General features: G+C 51.0%; 2 protein-coding genes across 8 annotated transcripts in view; one reads left to right on the top strand and one right to left on the bottom strand.

Annotated features, from left to right (window-relative positions):
- The first annotated feature begins 100 nt into the window (after positions 1-100).
- FNDC8 (fibronectin type III domain containing 8) lies at positions 101-8063 on the top strand. Its single transcript, XM_036838306.1, has 5 exons — positions 101-187; positions 1069-1343; positions 4655-5021; positions 6845-7081; positions 7637-8063. The coding sequence occupies exons 2-5, from the start codon at positions 1135-1137 to the stop codon at positions 7787-7789; spliced, it is 966 nt and encodes a 321-aa protein (XP_036694201.1). The 5' UTR covers positions 101-187; positions 1069-1134; the 3' UTR covers positions 7790-8063.
- The window catches only part of NLE1 (notchless homolog 1), a 91852-nt gene continuing 83450 nt past the window's right edge, over positions 5010-13411 (bottom strand). For 6 of the 7 annotated variants that reach the window (XM_036838303.1, XM_036838299.1, XM_036838301.1 and 3 more), the window contains 4 exons: positions 12587-12789; positions 10892-11051; positions 10715-10785; positions 5010-5569 (listed from right to left, as the gene is read on the bottom strand). In XM_036838303.1, coding sequence (XP_036694198.1) covers positions 5512-5569; positions 10715-10785; positions 10892-11051; positions 12587-12789 — 492 coding nt within the window. In that variant the 3' untranslated portion in view covers positions 5010-5511. Of the gene's footprint in view, positions 5570-9823; positions 10168-10714; positions 10786-10891; positions 11052-12586; positions 12790-13411 lie in introns of those variants that run through there. The other variant, XM_036838300.1, reaches the window with a different exon arrangement.

The raw sequence follows: 13411 nt of genomic DNA, 5'->3' as shown, positions 1-13411 counted from the left end.
TGACCTCATCCTCTGGAAGAAAGAAAACAACTTTACAGGGTTATCTCCTCACAGTCCAGTAAGGTAGGTGCTATGTTTATTCCTATCTTACAGATGAGGAAGCTGAGGTGCAAAGAGGTGAAGTCATTTGCCAAAGGTTTCACAGCCTGTAAGGGCAGAGCTGGACTTAGAGTGGACAAAACCACATGTAGGTGCAAAGCTAGTGCTGTTTTAACAGCACCCCCGTCCCCACCCCCCGAAGTATGTTTTCCTACTATGACATGGGTTTTTTTAATTTTAAAAAAATATTTATTTATTTATTTTATATTTAGGCTGCACCGGGTCTTAGTTGCAGCACGCAGGATCTTCGTTGAGGCATGTGGGGTATAGTTCCCTGACCAGGGATTGAACCTGGACCCCCTGCATTGGGAGCATAGAGTCTTAGCCACTGGAACACCAGGGAAGTCCCCCTACTGTGACATGGTTTCCTTGAGAAAAAGAAACAACACAATGTCTGGCCCATTTCTGTATGCCTCTGCAGCACCCACCATTGTCACTCAACACATGAAGACACTTGGGGTGAGGGTGTGGCAGAATTTAGAATTCCAGCAGTAAAACCTGGGTATATGTGAGCTATGAACCTCATGAACCATCCGGGCTTTCCCTGTGCCTACACAACTGGACGAAGGGGGTTTGCTGCCTAGGATTTCTGGATATAGAGTCTCAGGATTCTATAGACAAAGTCCCCCACTCCCAGAGGCCCAGTCCAGTACTGCCTGCCTGCCTCCATGCCCAGGTGCCTTTGTATCACCATCAATCTCCTTCCTAGGGCAGGTCCAAAGGGCACCGGTGGTGGCATTCTTTTAGATTTTCAGAGAAGGGCAGGGCTGCTGTAACCACAGAGCCTTAGCCCAAGGGGTGTTGTAGTCTCTTCCTTGGCTCTACCCGCTCCTAACATTGGCCCTGGGCAGCAGCAGCCTCAGATCAAGGGGAAGGCTGGCCCCTAATTGTTACACTCTCTGACGATTATGAAGTCGGCTCATTGCACCCCCATCCCACCCAAACTAAGGGTGTGTCCTCTGCCTCCAGTTTCTCTCTGCTTCCTGTCAGCTTGGTTGTCCTGCATGGTGACGGCTGTGGCCCCAAACAAGGTAGATGGCATCAGAGACACTCTACAAAGTGGGAGATGGGGAGGAGACCGTGCTGAAGAAGGAAACCCTCAACGTTTTGAACACACTCAATCAAATGTCGAAGCCCTTTCCAAACCCCAAGTCTATGAACAGGACCGTCACTACCAAAGGACTCCCACTTTCCTCAAGGGGCAGTTTGGTTAACTCCTTGAAGGAAGATGCCATCAATCTACCGTAAGACACAAGTCTGGTCCTTTTCTCCTTTCTAAAACCAGACCTGGGGGGTGGGGGTGGGAAGAGGGGCTTGAAGAGGCAGTACTTCCTTGACTTATCACAGTCAAGACTCCCAGGGAAGAGCATGTGTGCAGGTTGCCTATGGAGTCCTGACCTCAGATCAGTTCCTGGAGGCATGCCGGCCTCCGCCTCCGGGAGGCCTTCCAGGATTAGTCAGAGATTTCCTGGCGGTGCTTGTCATCCTGCTTTGTCCTCGTCATCCTGCTTTGTCCTCATCACCCCCACACAGACCCCCTGCCCCCTCCACTCCCCATGGCTCCTTTGCCTCATCCTCTCTATTGTACGTTCACCTGCCTGGTTATGTCCCCCCAGTAGCCTGCCTGCCTTCAGACCGAGGTTTGCTGTTCCTCCTCAGTGATTCTGGGTTTCCTTTACTTCATTTCACAAAACTCTTTGAGCATTTAGGTATCTGGCCCAAGGTTAAGTTCTGAGAATGCAGAGCCAGAAAGCACAGTCTCTGCCTTCAAGGAGCTCCCAGCCTGGTGTGTGTGTGTGTGTGTGTGTGTGTGTGTGTGTGTGTGTGTGTGTGTGTGTTGGGGGGCTATCAGGCAAGAATTGAGACTATTACAGCATGGTCTGCACTATGACGGGACAACTGGAGGAACCAGAGGAGGCTTAGTGTAGCTTGGGAGGGGGTGAAGTTAAGGGAGGCTTCATGGAGGAGGTGACTCTCATAGGAAGGGAAGGAATTAGCCAGTGGAGGGATGGTGGTGTGGGTTGATGCGGACTGAGGGAACTGTCTGCCGGGAAGTTTCATGGGTGTGTGACCTGGGCAGTCACACACAGCCCGACACTTAGAAGTGCCCTGTGCTTAGTTTAATGCTCAGATGTCACTGTCTTGAAATTCTTAATAATTTCTGAAGAAGGGGTCCTGATTGTATGAAAGAGATATGGTGTCCACTCCCTAAGGGACCTGTAAGTAAGCAGGTATGGCTAAAGTGATGGATGCTTGTAGGAAACTTCCTGGTATGGGGCGAAAGTCTTGCGCTAGGAGCCCAAGTTTAAATCCACGTTCTACCACTTAGCTATAGGGCCATAGACAAGTTAAATAAGATCAGGGACCCTCGGTCCCTCATTTGTAAAATGGGGCCAACACCATCCAGCAGGACTGCTGTGAAGATCACTAAGGGTGCCTTCCATGCCCCTTCAGCACTGGTGTTTCCAGTCAGTAAGTCTAAAGTAGAGATTCGTTAGGACAATCTATAGTAAAACTGACATCCATACCCAGACTCTTCAGCCTATAAAGGGCCTTGGTGGGGGAATCATCTATTCCAAGCATCCACCAAGGGCTAACATAGGAGGTTTGGGCTGATCAGGATTTCTCAGGGGGAGGTTGATGGGGCTGGAACTCAAGGAGGAAAAATTTGGCCTTGATCAACCAACCATGAAGCTGGAGGCTATCCTGGCATAAGGGATGTAGGGGTGTGTGTAGGTTGCTGGATCTGGCTAGAGCAGCCCGGGGAGAAGGGGGATGAAGCAGTGGAGGGGAGCCAGAAAGCACCAGGAGAAGATGGGAGCTGTGTAGCATAGGGCCCAGGAGATCTGGGTTCTGGTTTCAACTCTGCCATGGACTCACCCTGTGACCTCGGGCAAGGTGCTTGGTCCCCAGAGGCCTTGTGACCACTCTCTCTAGACAGGGTTCTTCAGACTGAGAGTTGTGACCCATGAATGGGTCAGGAGCTCATTCTGGTTGGTGGAGACCAGTATTACAAAAATGAAATAAAATAGAATTGAAAATTTCAAAGCACATCACACACAGAGTAAGGATTGGTTTGTGAAACATTTTAGTTACATGTGTATGTATGAGTATACTAGCTTGCCAAGAAATATGTATTTCTTACTTTGGCTTAAGAGAAAAAAAAGATTTGAAAGCCAAATGTTTTGGATTCTGTACTTCATCAGCAAAACCTTTTAAAGAGTGGGGAAACATGTACAAGATTTTTCTTTGTAATAGCAAAGAATTGGTAAGAAAGAATACAAATATCCATGTAATAGAAAACATACAGCGGTTAAAATGATTGAACCAGAGCAGATTAATCTAAAATATACAATGTTTTAAGTAAAAAACAGCAAGCTGCAAATGGGTATGTACTGAATGATACCATTTATTTATATAAAGTTTAAAAATATGCAAACTAATAACATATGAATGTAACAAACCTATAAAGACACATGGGGAATAATAAATACAAAATTTTAAATTTACTGCACAAGCTACCTCTGAGTGGGAGGATGAGGAGAGAGGTGGGGGAGTGAAGTATACAGGGGTCTTTAACTACACTGATAAAGATTTAGTTCTGAGCTGGATGGTGGCTAAATGCAAGCTTAATATATTACAGTATGTTCATTTCCAGTTTTATTGAGACACAATTGAATTTTAACAATGCATTAGTTTAAGGTGTACAACATGATTTGATAATTGTATATATTGTTAAATCATTACCCTAATAAGAGAAGTTAACATCCATCACCACAGTTACAAATTTTTTGTGTTTGTGATGAGAACTCTTAAGATCTAATCTCTTAGCAACTTTCAAATATACAATACAATATTGTTAATTATAGCCACCATTTTGTACATTACATCCCCATTAATATATTAATCTTGATATCTTGGAGTGTGTCTAAAAACTTTCATAATTTAAAAAATTTAGAATGGAAGAAAAAAAGTTTTTGAGCATTTATCCCAATATATGTATATTTATCTGTACTGTTAACTTTTACATGCTATATATTAATAAATATTGTTAAATGTTATAAAACCTAAGTAAATAAATTAGTAATTACATAATAAGCAATAGTAAATAAATATTAATAAAACTTGATTTATTATTTTTCTTTTAGATACTTTTAGATATTTTTCCATATCCCGGTTAGATCATTGTGGTCATTCCCTGGGGTGTTCGCACCCCACTTTGGAGGAAGGACTTAAAGTTTCAGCAGTGTTTCTAAAAATGTGGTTCTCAGAACGCTTGCATCAGAATCATCTGAAGATCTTATTAAAGATGCTTTAGCAGCTTCCCCAGTCCCATTCCAACTGGGGACCAGGGACCAGGAATATGCATTTTTCACTAGTAAGTGCCCTCGTGAGTTTGATGCACTGCTGCAGAGCAAGAATGTTCTGAGCTGCTCAGAAGCAGCTGGGGGCTCTGGGTAAGTTGTGCCCAAGGCCTGCCCGCCAGGAGCTTCCAGGCAGCAGGGGCAGGGGTGGCCTCCTTCGTCTGTCTCACCTGTCTCCCTTCCCACTCCAGGAAGCAGATGCCAATGGAAGATTCTGAATGCAGCTCCGATGATGCCAGCATCTCCCCCATGTCATCCACTTTGTTGAATCCCATCAAACTGGCCGTGACCCAGCCCAATAGCAGCTTCTTTGCAGGGATGCTGGAGGGCGAGCTGAACAAACTCAGCTTCTCCTCGATGGGCAAGAGTACAGAAAAGGGGGACCTGGCCCTCTGCCCCCAGTCTAAGTCCCAAATAGCCCCTGGTGGCCTGCTGGACCTTGACAACCCTGAGGTGGACACAGATACCTCCTCAACGCCCTCAGAGTCCTCTGTGGTCCTGGATGTGCCGGAGGCGCCCTTCATCTGTGAACATACGGTCAGCGATTCCACGGCTGTGGTACGTTTTCCCCTTCTTGTGCATTTGGCAAAGGCTTAGTGGCTGCCCCCGACGTGCCAGGCACTGAGCTGAGCTCACTGGGGAGTGTGATGATGCCTGCATCCCGACCTCAAGAACTCCAGCACAAGCTAGAGAGGGCTCAATGCTGTAGGAAAAGTTCAAATCAAGTGCCAATAGGGATTCAGAGGGAAAGAAATATTACTTCCAGGTGCAGAAATAAGCTTTGGTGGCATTTAGTAACATTTGAGCTGGGACACAGAGGTCGGATTTAAACATCTAGAGATGGGGAAAGGCATTCCGTGGAAGGCTGACACTAGCAGAGGCTCACAGGTGGGAAAGTATGGAAGGAAACACCTAGGTCCAATCCAGGGCTTCTCATACTTTCCTGTGCCTGCGGATCTGATCATCTGGTTACTGATAAGATTCCTGGGCTTCATCCCTAGAGGTTCTGATTCAGTAGGTCTAGGGTGGGGCCTGAGACTCTGCACTGCTAACAAGTTCCCAGGTGGTGTTGATGGCCCATGGACCACATGTCGAGTAGCACTGTTCTAGATACAGGGAGAGAAGAGAGCAGGAGTTAGTCTGGGGTCACCCTCCAGAGGTCCTTTAACATTACGCCGCGTTATAGATTTTTCAGTAAGCAGTAACGATTAGCTTTTTGCAAAGCTTTCTATCAGGTGATAGATGCAATTTGAGCTATATTTTGGAAGATAAATCTGGAAGTCCCATTGTTGGATGGCCTAGAGCAGTGTTTCTCAGTGTGGTCCCTAGACCGCCAGTAGCAACAGTATCATAGGGAAACTTAGTAGAAATTTAAATTCTCGGTTTCCCTACCCCCTGCTTGGGCCTCCTGAATCGGAAACTGGGGGCAGGGGCCAGTGGTCTGTGTTTTTGTTTTTTTTATAAATTTATTTATTTATTTAATTTTTGGCTGCGTTGGGTCTTCGTTGCTGCACTCAGGCTTTCTCTAGTTGCGGCAAGCGGGGGCTACTCTTCATTGCGGTGCGCGGGCTTCTCACTGCGGTGGCTTCTCTTGTTGCAGAGCACGGGCTCTAGGCACACGAGCTTCAGTAGTTGTGGCTCACGGGCTCTAGAGCGCAGGCTCAGTAGTTGTGGCGCACGGGCTTAGTTGCTCTGCAGCATGTGGGATCTTCCCAGACCAGGGATCGAACCCGTGTCCCCTGCATTTGCGGGTGGATTCTTGACCACTGTGCCACCAGGGAAGTCCCCAGCGGTCTTTGTTTTAACAAGTCCTCCGGGGTATTCTGATGCACACCAGAGTATGAGAACCACTAACCTAGTTAGAGGAGAAACTGGAAATGGGAGACAAGACAGGTGACAGCAGGGCCAGGAATCTGCAGTGTTATAAAAGCTCTCTGAGATCCTGGCTTGGCAACCACTGTTGTAGTACAAAGTGTATGGACTCTGGAGCTATTGGTTTGAACCTTGGCTCTGCCACTTAACTGCTGTGTGACCACGGGCTAGCTACTTGCTCTCTCTGAACCTGTAACCCCATCTGCAATGAGTGAGGTGGACGAGATGATGGCTAAGGTCCCTTTCAACTTAAACAGTCTAGAATATGGAGTGAGGGTACACTCTGAGGTGGTTGAGGTTGCCCAGGGAGAGTTGCTCATGCTTTGGGCTGGTGGGGCCATATTTAGCGTTGGGAGTGCCTAACACTTTCCATCAGCTCTAGCTCAGCTCCAGCAGGAGCAGGGATGGGAGTGGGGTCTTCTGACCCACATTGTGAGGGATGGCAGGGTGGTGAGGGAAGGCCAGGCCAGGCCAGGTCTGAGGAAGCCTCGGGGGTTCTCTTCCCCTAGATTTCCTGGACCTACGCCCCAGGCAAGCAGCAGGTCAGTTTCTACCAGGTCCTGTTGCAGGAGGTGGTCAGGAAAAATGATAGTGAGATGCCCAAGGCAAAGAATCGCCCATGGATCTTCAATAAGATCTTGGGCACCACCGTCAAGCTGATGGAGCTGAAGCCTAACACGAGTTACTGCCTGACTGTCCGCGCAGCCAACGTCGCTGGGGTGGGGCAGTGGTGCAAGCCCTACAAAGTGAGCCCTGGGAGAAGGCGGGCCCGAGGGGTGTGGACCAGGGGTGTTGGAGGTTGGGAACACCCCTATACCCCCACGACTCGTCCTCCTGCTGGCTTTCCTTCTCCCTGGGCAAATAAGCCTCAATTCCAGGCCACTCTCCTCTGGGAGGGTTCAGGGTTCAGCCACTTTGGGGCCCACTGGGAATGCAAATTGATCTTTTCATTCATCTCTAACGAAAGTCTCCCAAAGCCATTGGCTTCTGGGTTCTTCAACTTAGTGTCAATAATTGTGAGTGGGTCAGGAAGTCAAGGGCACTGAGGGTAAGAGAGGGAAGAGGCTAAAGCGGGACAAAGAAGGGAACAGCCTGGGGGTGGGCAGGAGAGGCCCCAGTAAAGACAGCACACAACTGGGGAGGCACAGATTTGAATCATGCCTCTTTGTTCCTGTTCCTGGTGTCAATGAATAGGTTGGTAAGGCTGTCGGAGACCCCAATTTAGCAGACAAACGAGGGGGTGGCAGAGTCGAAGAGGTGAGCTCAGAGTCAGGAGTTCTGAGGACTTTGGTTTATTTCAGTTTGCAACCGTGGCTACAGACTTGAACAGCTTCCCCGAGAACAATCCCATCCAGATCACCGTGCGGCGCAAGGAACCCCAGCGGAAAACCATGTCCATCGGGTTGGAGGATATGCGGAGGCTAGAAGATCTGGAATACCTCTTTCCCTACTAAGGGGGAGGGTCCCAGGAAGCCCCTCACCTACTTTCAGCTTCGGCCTAGGGCCCTTAGGAACCGGAACCATGAAATGTACCAGCAGCACCAAGCCAGGGAACCGCTGACCATCCTGCTGGTCCCGGGCCTGAGGCCGAGGCCAGATGGGAGCTCCACTCACCTGGAGACACCGCAGGCCTGGCCAGGTCAGATCAGCCTCCACTGCCCGTAGCTGCTAGGCTTCCTTCCCCAAATCTGGGCTGGTCCAGGTCCCTCATTAAAACCTGCAGGTCACGCAGCACCTTGGAATTCTGTTTCATGCCGCCGACAGCCTCAGCTGGGCTGCTGCCACCCACCCTCCTGGCTTCTGCCGGGACCAAGAGTCCAGGTGGGTCAGGGGACGGGGTAATGAGATGACAACAACACCCTTTCCCCGTGGGAGGAGGAGATGGTCCTCACAGATTAAAACACACACCAGGGGGCTTCCCTGGTGGCGCAGTGGTTGAGAATCCGCCTGCCAATGCAGGGGACACAGATTCGAGCCCTGGTCTGGGAAGATCCCACATGCCGCGGAGCAACTGGGCCCGTGAGCCACAACTACTGAGCCTGCGCGTCTGGAGCCTGTGCTCCGCAACAAGAGAGGCCGCGATAGTGAGAGGCCCGCGCACCGCGATGAAGAGTGGCCCCGGCTTGCCACAACTGGAGAAAGCCCTCACACAGAAACGAAGACCCAACACAGCCATAAATAAATAAATAAATTAAATAAATAAATAAATAAATAAATAAATTAATAAATAAATAAATAAATAAATAAATAAATAAATAAATAAATAAATAAATAAATAAATAAATAAATAAATAAATAAATAAAATTAAAAAAAAAACACACAAAAAACCACACACACACCAGGAAAAAGAGCAATGTTGGAGAGAGGTAGCAACAGCCCACACACTGTCAGCCTCAGACCTGAGCTCTGGGGGACATGATGCAAAGTGCACAAGCTTTGGGGGGAGGGCCTGATTTAATTCTGTCTCTTCCTGGATGTGAGGGTACAGGCAAACCATTTAAGCTTCTTGGGCTCAATTTCCTCATCAAAAACATGGGGACGTGCTCTGACCCTTCCAGGTTTGGCTGTAGGGTTACTGTGAGGGTCACGTGAGAGCACAGCAGAACAGGGCCTGGCACCGAGTAGGACCTCAGACCCCGCTGCCTCCCTCGGCCCCTCACGCAGCCCCCCTGCAGAGACCGGCCAGGTGGAAGCCAAGAACCACAGCCAGGAGACGATTTAACAGCACAGATGGGGCGGGGGAGGGTGAGGAGGAACAAGATGTCAGAAGTGCCGTGGCCCCGAGCGGTCCGTACAAGGATGGTTTGGAAGTCAACCTGAGTAGATGCACCTTGGTATTGGAAGAGAAAGTGGAGGCAAGACGCATGGAGGGCAAGATCTTGCCCAAAGGTTTGAGGATGTCCTGGTGGGGATTCCCTTCACTATGTGAGTCTTCACGGGGCAGAGAACCACCCTCCCCATTACACCACTCCCGCTTCCTCCAGAGCTCCCGCCAACTGCATGGCCCGTTAGAGGGAACCCTCCGGGACAGCCGCCGCCCTCCTCTCTGTGCTGCGAGAGCCCAGCGGGGCTGTCTGAGGCCGAGGAAAGCACCCCAGAGCAGCACTGACCAGCACAAGTCCTTGTGATGGTCAAAGTGTCCTCTACCTGTGCTGTCCAAATCAGTAAGTAGCCCTGAGCTAGTGTGACAACTGCATTTCTAACTGGACCAAATTCTAGTTAATGCCAACAGCTTCATGTGGCTGGTGCCACCAGAATGGACAAGACAGCCTTACGTCATCCTCTGGCCACTAACATACGGGCTTCAGCCCATCTCCCCAGCCTCAACTGGCCTCTCCCTCGTAGGCACGGTGGGAAGAGAGGAAAGGCAACTTCCTGATCAGCATGGTTTTGGTGTAGCCCAGAGGGAGGGGCTAGACAAGCTGACCTAGCATAGACCTCAGTAAAGCCCTGAGAACCTGGGACAAGAAATCATAACCCAAACACACAAAATATAAGTTATTTATTTGGTCACAGAATCTGGGGTCTGACCCTAAATAGACGGCATTTAGAAAAGGAGGCAGGGGCAGCAGTAAGGGCCAGTCATCGCTCGGCCTCCCCCGTGCTGGCACCAGCGAGCTACCAAGTGATGGCCAAGGGCTGAGCTCAGTGATAACCTCCCGCGACCTTCGACCTCCTGCTCTGGGGAGGGACGCCACTGGGGTCTGTCCTAGGACAGCAGGCCACACTCATTCTCAAGGTCATCACCCTGGCCTTTGGTCTCCATCCGGGCAGGCAGCTGGCAGAGGCTGAGTCCAGGTGGGGGTCCTTGGGATTTCTCATCTCCTCCATCTGTGGAGGGAGGGAGGGAGCAGGATGGGGATGCCACCTCGGGAGAGGGAGGCACCATACAATCCCAGGAGCCCACTAGGGGGAGAGCTTGTGGTCCCCCCTCGGTCTACTCCCCCCGCCCCGGCTACTGTCCCTGCTCCAGCCACCCGAACTTAGGCCAGGCGCCCGCCACTGCCTCGGCCAGGACCTCATCCAGGAGCCTGGCCCCTGCGATGCCCACCATGGCTGTCCAATGACAAACAGTGGCAATCCTTTGCAAGTACACAACCCTCAGGTTCCAAAGTGTATTCACCTATCTTTGATCCTCCTGTCTCCTGGTAAGTCCCAGGAGACAGGTGAACCAAGCTCTCCACGACTGCACACTGAAAGGCAGAACAAGGATTTGAACTAGGTCACAGGACTCCAAAATCCCGCGTGCTAAGAACTACCGCCTCACGCTGGAGGCTACCATCTCGGGACGGTGTGGGCACCTGGAGAGCCCTTGGAACTCTACACCACAGGGGACGGTCACAAAGGGCAGGAGAGCCGCCACCTCCCCCAAACTCACATCCGGAGGCATTTGTCCTTTCCACCACTTGCCACTCTCTGGCCATCTGGACTCCAGTCGACAGCGTATACCTGAAGGGAGGAAGGGGAGGGGGACGGTGGCACGGTGAGGAGGGTGCGGGAGGAGGGCCAGGCCTCAATTCCCCCTCAACCACTTGCCCACGAGGGTCGGCCGTACCTCATCCGCATGGCCTGGCAGGTCTGTGACCAGCTTCTGGGCCTTCACATCCCACACCTTCAGTGTGCTGTCACTGCTGCCACTGACCAAGAGCCGGCTGTCGGCCGACCACGCAATCTGGTACACGGCAGCCACATGGCCACGCAGGGAGGCCAGGTACCTGGGCCAGGGGAAGGAAGATGAGGATGGATATGAGATCTTCAAACACGCCTGAAGGGTCCTCTATGCCCACAGCGGTGGCTCTCAACCTTGGCTGCGTGTCAGGATTACCTGGGAACTTTTACAAAATCTCACTGTCTGGTCCCCACCCCAGACCAATTTAATCTTTTCCGGTCATTACGATGTTGTAAAACTTCTCCAAATGAGTTGCTTCTAGAATGTTTCTTGCCAGGCCTCCATACCTGCTCAACTTTGCCAAGCCTCGGAATCCAATGCAGCCGTCTGCTTAGCCCATCCGCACGACCCCACCCTCCCCCAACCACCCCGACAGGAGCCTGCTGACAGGTGGCATGGAGAAACAGTGGGCCAGGCCCACCTGGAACCTGGTCGGGACAGACTGGCTGTGTCTGCTGGTGCAAGTCGTTGGGCCTCTCTGAGACTCAGTTTCCTTATCTTAAAAAGAAACCGGGGCTTCCCTGGCGGTGCAGTGGTTAACAATCTGCCTGCCAATGCAGGGGACACGGGTTCGAGCCCTGGTCTGGGAAGATCCCACATGACACGGAGCAACTAAGCCCACGCGCCACAACTACTGAGCCTGAGCTGTAGAGCCTGCGAGCCACAACTACTGAGCCCACGTGCCACAATTACTGAAGCCCGCGCGCCTAGAGCCCGTGCTCCGCAACAAGAGAAGCCACCGCGATGAGAGGCCCGCGCACTGCAACCAAGAGTAGCCCCCGCTCGCCACAACTAGAGAAAGCCTGCGTGCAGCAACGAAGACCCAACGCAGCCAAAAAGGAAACAAAAGAAACTGAATGATCTATTTCACAGGGCTGTGGTGTGAAAATACACGGAGACTGACACATAGGTGCCCCTTCGGCCTCAGCAAGGGCTTCCTTGCTCCTTTTCTCGCCCACGCATCTGCCTCTCCTCCTAACTAACTACCAGGGCACTGTGCCTCGTCACACCAGTGCTTCTCAGACTTGAAAGGTGACCTTAAAATGCAGGTCATCTGATCCCCAAGGTCTGGCATGGGGCCCAAGGTTCTGCATTTCCATCAAGCTCCCAGGTGATGCACTGCCTCACTTTGAGGAGGGCCAGATAAAGACTGGACCACAAACCTACACTTGTGCTGCATCCCTGGCCCTTGGCCAGCATTTTTTTTTTTTTTTGGCCATGCCGTACGGCTTCCAGGATCTTAGTTCCCCGACCAGGGACCGAATCCCTGGCGGTGAGAGCACAGAATCCTAACCACTGGACCGCCAGGGAATTCCCTTGGCCAGCTTTAAGATCATTTCTCTCCCTAGATATGAAAGAAACTAGCATTTTCAGCGCCCACTGAGTGATGGTGCTAAACAGACCACCTCATTTAATCCTTGTAACAAAGCAGAGAGGTAGGGGGTCTGCACATTCAGAAGAGGAAACAAGAGGCTCAGAAAATCCAAACACTTGCCAGGGCCACACAGCTGGGAAGCGGCAGAGCCAAGCTCGTTCCGGAGGAAGAGCGTCGCTCCTCCCCTCCCCACGCCCGCCACTCACTTGCCCGTCCTGCCATCCCACAGCTTGATGGACTTGTCAAAGGAGGCGCTGGCGATGATGCGCGAGTCTGCGGAGAAGAGCACCTGGTTGATGAGGGCCTGGTGCCCCGTCATCCGTGCCAGGGGCTTCTTGTCCTCCGCCGGGGACCACAGGAACAGGGTGAAGTCGTCTGAGCCAGACACCAGCCTCTCTGGGCCCTGGCCCTGGGGAGGCACAAAGCACACATGGTCTCAGAGAGGAGAGCCCAACCTCGGCAGCGAACACACCACTGACTGCTCAACACCAGCACGGGGTCCAGGACTGGAGAAAGGAGGCTGGTTACTTCCCCCGAAGGGAAACTTCACGCACACGGGACGGGACCATTTCTCTGACGTATAATTACATGAAGAAGCAAGGTACAGAGTGGTGTGTTAAAAAGGGGAAGGATTTTACATGTGGGCTTGTATACGCGTGTGTATCTGTGTTGTGTGTAGTGTACACGTACACGTGTATGTGTATATATGACGTCTCTGGAAGGAGACACGAGACACAGGTAGCACTGGATGCTTCCAGAAAGCATGGATGAAGGTGCAACAGAGATGAGAGACTTTCCACCATCTAAAACGGCCCCTACTGCTTTGTGTTCTTTGCATTTAAAAAAATTTTTTTGGCCACGCCATGCAGCATGCAGGATCTTAGTTCCCCGACCAGGGATCGAACCCCGGGCCCTTGGCAGTGAGAGCGCCGAGTCCTAACCACTGGACCACCAGGGAATTCCCCTTTTTGTTTTCTTTGAACTTTAGACCATGTGAATGTGTTACTGAAACTACATAAAATTTAAAAAGA

This window comes from Balaenoptera musculus, chromosome 20 (assembly GCF_009873245.2).
Source record: "Balaenoptera musculus isolate JJ_BM4_2016_0621 chromosome 20, mBalMus1.pri.v3, whole genome shotgun sequence".
Taxonomy (NCBI): Eukaryota; Metazoa; Chordata; class Mammalia; order Artiodactyla; family Balaenopteridae; genus Balaenoptera; species Balaenoptera musculus.
Note: the sequence above shows the minus strand (reverse complement) of the source record. Positions and strands in the feature narration are given on the sequence as shown.